Source organism: Rhamphochromis longiceps, linkage group LG14 (genome assembly GCF_057381845.1).
Source record: "Rhamphochromis longiceps isolate RC_006_pf linkage group LG14, R_longiceps_female_GT1.1, whole genome shotgun sequence".
NCBI classification, from domain to species: Eukaryota; Metazoa; Chordata; class Actinopteri; order Cichliformes; family Cichlidae; genus Rhamphochromis; species Rhamphochromis longiceps.
The window spans coordinates 10,887,207-10,894,567 of record NC_140570.1 but is presented as its reverse complement, the minus strand read 5'-3'; the positions used below and the strand labels follow the sequence as shown (position 1 = coordinate 10,894,567).

At 37.6% G+C, this 7,361-nt stretch overlaps 1 protein-coding gene across 1 annotated transcript; it reads left to right on the top strand.

Moving 5' to 3' along the window:
• Positions 1-2,457: 2,457 nt before the first annotated feature.
• On the top strand, positions 2,458-4,977 carry LOC146653694 (uncharacterized). The gene is made up of 5 exons (XM_085380445.1): positions 2,458-2,627; positions 3,034-3,216; positions 3,299-3,442; positions 3,611-3,663; positions 4,826-4,977. The coding sequence occupies exons 1-5, from the start codon at positions 2,555-2,557 to the stop codon at positions 4,886-4,888; spliced, it is 516 nt and encodes a 171-aa protein (XP_085236571.1). The 5' UTR covers positions 2,458-2,554; the 3' UTR covers positions 4,889-4,977.
• Positions 4,978-7,361: the final 2,384 nt, after the last annotated feature.

Sequence of the window (7,361 nt, the reverse complement as noted above, 5' to 3'; positions counted from 1 at the left end):
TCGCCGCCCTCTTATCTCCTTTTCACATGTAAAACTTAGAGACGGAGAATTCTTGATGGTCATACAACCTAATCTACAGCTACAGGCTTGATGCCACGCGTGGACTCTTGCGTAAAAATTTAACCTGGAGGCCAAATCAGTATTAAAGAGTTTATGGAAATGTACTAGTTCTTTTACAGCATTATTATATTCTCGTGTTATATGATGTAATGTGTTATCATTAAATGAAACAGCAAAAGCATGTATTTATTTATTTACATACATCTACATTTTCTTTAACGTGTACTTATTTAGTATTTTACTTATTTTTTATTTTGTGTATAATAGAGACAACAGACGCATTTAAGAACAGTCTGGATGTGATATATAGAATTTCCACATATTGAAGCTACTGTAACCGTGATATTAAATTGTAGCTTTCAAACTAATTTGATAGTTTATTCTTTACATGCTACAAATATGATTTTAATATCAAAGTGAATTACATTGACTTCTAAAACCAAACTTACTTGAACGGCTGTGCTCATGAAACAGGAGGATGTTACTGTGATGCTTCTTGTTGACCAGCAGAGGTATGTGCGCAGTTTACCGCCTTGAACCACTTGGGGGCAGAGCCGCACTTTGATGTGAACACACTGGCTCTGTAGGTCCAGTCAGAAGCCAGTGAGGAAGACTGGTTTTCAGATCTCCCCCTTTTTTATTGCTCAGATGCCAACATGTTCTGTTGCATTTTGACTTACAGACATAAGTTTGCATGATGTGAATGAAATTGATACAGTGGGAATACAAGTTAATTAGTAAAGTGAGGAATGGCGGTGACTCAGGAGAAGGTAAGGAATCTGCTCGCCGGCTGGGCCGATCTCTGTGGAGCCTGCATGTTCTGCCTGTGCCTTTCTCTGGGTCCTCTGGTTTCCCCTCACAGCACAAAGACATACATGTTAGGTAAACTGTGATGGATGCTAAGTGTAGACGTGAGAGTCCATAGCTGGATTGTCTGTTTTTTGATGAACATGGTGACCTGTCCAAGGTGCCATGGTCTACTCTACATCTGTATAGGTTGAGCCCCCTGCTACCATAGCTGGTTAAGCTAGGCCAAGTTATCTAAAAATAGATGTACATGCAGTGATACTGCCTTTTGTATTACTTGTTCTTTGTATTTGTACTACTTTTTAAACACTTAGTTTATTATACATTTTTGCCAATAGTTGCTAAACACATCTGTTCTGTGTCTTGACTGCAGACAGGCGGGTGAGGTGAGTGGAGCAGATGTGTTGCAGACACACAATTACAAATGGACACGTTGAAGGCACTCGATAGGGGCTCTAAACAGCAATGTCTCTATGCACTTGACTCATGAGCTGATCACCTAAGTCACATTTGAAACCCGGTAGTGAACAGTCACACTGTTTAAGGGTTTATTCATAGTTAACACACATTCTAAAGCCATAGTTATTAAAATGCTTTTTCAGTGCCAGGGTCTTGATGTCTGTCGCCTCCAGACATGTTCGACTGCATGACAACATTTTATTATCATCTGTAATTCTAACGGAATATCTGAAACTCTTATTGGTCTTTTATCAGTGACGTTTTTCTGTTTGGTTATTTGAAGACAACAAGAAATGGGGGAAGGGACGTTACATGTAAAAAAAAAAAAAAAAAAAAAGACATCCACAAGTCACACACAAAGCAGGTGCTGTTTAAGAACAGGAACCGCCATGTTGGCTCAAAAAATAGCTCAGACACTTGTCACAGAGAGGTTTTTCATAACCTAAAAACTTCTTTTATCCATCATTTCGAACTGATCTATGAGTTGTTGTTACATACTGATGCATATGAGGCACAGTTTGTGAAACATACAAACTGCAGCTTGGTTGTAAATGTTTGATTCTTTGTGATTTACTGGAGTTAAATGTTGGTATTTTAATCATGCACATGGAAAATGATCAGAATGAGAAGTTTTACTGATCTAAGGATCTTTACAGTAGTGCATCATATGTTTTGCAAAGCCGCCCCAAACATCACTGTGAGCTGCTGTGAACGCCGCCATCCTCACTCGTCACACACTGCACATAAAACTAATTCCCATCAAAGATTCAGACTGTGTTTTCAGACTAAACAATGGCTACATGTAAGGGGGAGTTTAGGTGCAAACTAAAGAGCATGGAAAGATACGCTACACTGTAAATATGAGCTACTCATTCAAGCGGTGTGACGTTAGCTGCTGTCATTTGCAGTTTATTGTGTTTTTGATCTGTAATGAATCAGAAAACAAGCAGAAGCATTTCTATTCAGTATACTTCTTCAGTTTGACTTCATTTTGAGGTTTAACCGTGAATTCATCTTTAAAAAAAAACACTTCCTGTGGGTGCAACGTGTGTGTGTCAGAACAAGAGAGAGAGAGAGAGAGAGAGAGAACCTCCTCGTCTAATTTGAAGCTTTTCGTCTCATTGAGCAGCATTTTGATGTAACTGAAATCTTCAAGTGGAAATATTCAAAAAGTTATAGTCTATATATCAGAAAGCTCTAGAAAACAAAAACAGGCATCCTGAAGAAAATGCTCAGCATGGGTGTCCAGGCCGTGCTCGTCGTCGTCCTCCTCGGCGTTGCTACCACGAAAGCTGGCAAAGGTAACAGTCTGGCATTTGTTTTAATTCATATTTTAAAGTCATTGAGTCTCACTTAACTTCTCTGGATTTAGAAACATGAATTCTGTCAACAAACTAGGACATCTAAGAGCATTTCAAAGAAATTTCTACAATTTCCTGTATGTCAATGATATGCTTTAATGTCCACATACACTTTTTGACATTTATATACTTTTGTCTTTGCTATATTGAACACATTTATTGTGAGCAGACATGGCCTTTTTTTTGGTAAATGTTAAAGGATTTCTTTTAATAATAATTTAGAATGATGTGTATTCATGCAGGGAAAATTCACAATGTGCAAAAGATGAGCCAAGTTTAAGGAAAGTGTCTCACATTGTCCCTTTCTGTGTGAAAAGTATCTTAATATCTGTCCATGTTTTTTCAGACAAAGCGGAATTCAGGAGGAGCAAAGTCAAACTGACCTGTCCAGGAAAGGCGAATTGGTTTTACAAAAATGAAAAAGTCTATAATGGAAGTGATATCTATGAATTCACATATACGAGTAAAGGCCAATACAGATGTGAATACGAAACTAATCAGAAATATTATTTCTATGTTGAAGGAAATGGTGAGTGAAAAAGAATCTTTTCATTTCCTCACTTGTGTTAGCTGTTCATGCTGCTCTAACACTTGATGTCTTTTACCTCCAGTGTGTGAGAACTGCTTTGAGCTCGATGGAAACACATTATTTATGGTGATTGTCGGGGACTTACTCCTGACAATAATTGTGATGGTCATAGTCTACAGGTGCACTAAGAAGAAAAGCTCAGCTGGACCTCCTCAACCTTCCAAAGGTAAAAAGTGCACTTGGACAAATGAGTGACAGTCTACTAGTTTACCCTTTTGTCTTGGTTGAGTTAAAGGTTACCTCATGTCCTTTATACACCTTTAATTCTTGAGAAATTCTGTTATTATTGATATTACGAGCGTTAAGTTGTATTTACTCTGTCATCATCTTCCAGCACCTCCTCGATCGGGAGGCCGAGGTCCACCTGTCCCGTCTCCTGACTATGAGGTACGTACTGGATAATAAAAATTCTGTTTTACCTGGAATGTTAAATCCCCAATAATTCAGAAAGTATGGCTTTTATATTGTTGATGTTTTCATAGTTTTCATGGTTTCTCCATCTAACCACCCATTCATCCATCCATCCAACCATCCATCCATTTTCTACCGTTTATCCGCTAGGTGAACGGAGCAGGTTTAGCAGGGTATTCCAGATGTCCTTTTGCCTTTAATACTTTTCTGTTCCTTCCTGGGAATCCTGAGGTACACTCAGGCAACAAGAGATATTAATATATTACAGTTTGGGGGAAAGAAGAGAAAGAGAAACAAAAAATGCAGCCAAACTAATTAGTGATCTGAATTGGCAAATTGGCACTAAGTAAATAAAACTGAATTGAATTGTATTGAACTGAATTATTCATACTTTTTTTTAATTTACCAGATGAAACAATTAATGTCCTGAAATGGTGTTTTCATGTTCTGTGAATTCTTTTTACTTTTCCACACATATTTTAATGTTGTTTTACATGATATTTAATGATGTGGTGCAAGGAGTGATAAAAATCAGAACATGTCATTTGATAAAAATCAAATCTGAATGACTAAAAAGATATTTTTAGCTTTGTTTGCACTAAATTCTTCCAGTTCCTTCATGTAACAAATAAGACTGTGTTAGACGATATTGGAACGAGACCAACGTTGCAATTAAATGGAATTGGATTAATTCCTGACCAGAGTTAATTAACTGTTTATCAACATAGAACATAGATTACACTAAATATTAACACTAATTTGCCAAGATGTGATTCCAAAGCCTGCTATGAGCAGAGTCCAAACTTGCCCAAATATTTTATACTTTCCCTCAATTTTGAGAGAACTAGCAAGATGTAATACATGCAAAAGTGTTAGAAGAAGAGATTCCCCTAAATCAGCTACTCAGATATGTTGGGATTAAAGAGCGTGACTCCATTTTCACCTGGTTCATGGATCTGATGTAGTTCTTTAACCACTTATTTTCTTGGGCTTTCTGGGTGGTTGATTAAAATCCCTCCCTCCCATAAATAAATAACATTATTTAAGCATATTGGACTATTTAACCACTTGGTGATGTGTACCTTAATCTGGCATCCTAAAGCAAAACATTTTATTGTTTGTTTTGTTTTTCTTGCAGGCACTGAACCCTCAAACTCGCGCCCAGGACACTTACTCCACGGTGGTCACCAGGATGGGATAGAAGCACTTCAACTATCGACTCCGGGTCTCTGCACAAATGAAGGAAAACAATCACAAAAGACACACAAGAGTATCAGTCATGATCCGAGTAGCGTGTATTTAAATACATTTTTTTTGTGAAAAAAGTTAAAATAACAGATTTTATCAATATAAAACCATTTTCCAGTATATTTTGAGAATTGTTCAGTATAAAGGAGACGTTTGTGTCTGTCGTCAAGTGGTTGGGGAATTGAGTTGTTGCTGATTTTAAATGAATCAGTGATGATCTGCCTGTTTTCTAATGAAATGATATTAGCATTGCGATGTGGTGAGTGCCTGAAAAGTAGCCTGCAAAAAGTGAGTAAAAAACCAAATGTAACATGAAACATGTCCAACAGAAAGAAAGCGTTAGCACTGACATTAACCTAATGAACATTACAAATTTGTATTTGTTGTCGTGAACTGTTAATGCCAACAATGCCCATTTGCAAAGATGCTACCACGAAGCACGTAGAATACATAAACTTATCTAAAATGACTGTTAGGGGTACATCAAACAACAAAATATTCAAACTGATATTGTAGACTAAATATCATCTTTCAATATTGTGAGCCATAAAAACAGTTGTCAGGCTAATGAATAAAGAAAGACGCCGTCAGAGGCAAAGTTAAAGAAATCAAATTTTTGTGTGCTTATTGTACAGATTATTAGGTGTACACAGAAATGCAGTACAGCACTGCGACTGCAAGTTTGCTTTCTTGATGCCTGTAATATTCATGTTTTGCTTTTAAATATATTGTTTTGCTACCGTCATGAAGTTTTTAGTGTTAGTTAGTTGGTTAGTGGTGAGGGTGCACAGCGGCAAATCAGTTTATTACTGTATTGACATGGAATTGGATCACATCAGTCTGTTGAAGTGTGCCTGATAATGTGGATAGCCAAATATATGTGTTTATGGGCATTTGAGTATTTTGATCTTTTAATCTAAACATTGGCAGAAAGGGCTGTAATTTAGAGTGATAAAATCATATCAACTCAAATATACTTGCATGTCTTGTACATATATAAATTGAGTATATGCAGCATTTTAAGCTCTGACATGTAAAAAGAGCATCAGATATGTAACATGCTGCATGCACAGACCTTTGAGGCTTACTTCTTTGCTTCTTTCTTCATTACATTATAATGTGATAACCTTTTTGTTACTGTAATGGACAACGTGCGTCATTAATATAATAAACCACAGTGAACACTGCTCTCATGTATGTCTTTGTTCATGGTTGAAAACAGTACTGGGATGGTTCAGCAGATAGAACTGTAACCGATTCATGAAGCTGCCTCAAAGCCACAGCTCATATCCGTAGCACCCCAGCCCCCATCACACAGTCATCACCAGTATGCCTTCGTTTCTGCTGTGACAGTCGCACACATCACCGTCTCTGGAAACATCTCTGAAACATTTCTCAATGCATAAACATATTTTTGATAGTGTTAAAGACACAGTGGAAATATCACATCATGCCATGTTTTGGGTTCTGTGTGATTTTTTTTTCCCAGCAGTGACGGAGCACAGCTGTACTGGTGGAAACAAAAGAAGGAAACACAACGTAATGTTTCGTCTCCGTGCAGATTATTAATGATTGATAAATCTGTTATACTGTAAGCATCTCAGAAGAGCAGTGTTTAGTGGAAACACACCCACACTTACTGCTCAGTTATCTTCATTTACATCTTCTGTATATTTGTGAGAGAAAGAAGCAAAGAAAATAGGAGGGTGGTGGTGGTGTGTTCTTCTCTCTTTGTTGAGTCAAACCGCTCCCACACACAGACCTACATCTGCTCATCTGTTAGTGTGCACGAGCACATGCACGTTCATGTTGGATGAGAGCGTGCATGTGCTCGAAGGTGTGTGAACATGCCAAGAGTCAGAAGTTGGTTTTGTGTGTGTGTGTGTGTGTGTGTGTGTGTGTGTGTGTGTGTGTGTGTGTGTGTGTGTGTGTGTGTGTGTGTGTGTGTGTGTGTGTGTGTGTGCGTGCGTGGGTAGATCAGGTTTGTGTTTCAGAGCTGAGCTGCTTAAAGCTCCATTGTTTGATCTCTTCTCCGGCTCCGGTAGAAAACAGTAGTTTGTAGCTTTGTCACAGCAGAGTGAGGAAGAAGACGAGCTGCTATCAAAGATGTTAAGCTTTTAGATTATCTGACATGGGGACGCCTCTGAGTTTCTCTCCTCCTTAACTTTTGTGTTTCCTGCAACACTTTGTTACTATTTTAACCTTTCAATTCTCTTAACCCTTGTTGTGTAACTTTCTCTTCAGTGTAAAAATTTAACTGATTACAAGACTTACGCAACTCCACATTAATATGAACCCTTTGACTAACGTTATAGTATGTATTATAATTAGGTTCACATACATTTACTTCTTTTAATTTCAATACATTTATGCCACACCTTTCATTACAAGCTATCCAGAGAGTAGATTTAATTTAATCTAAAACT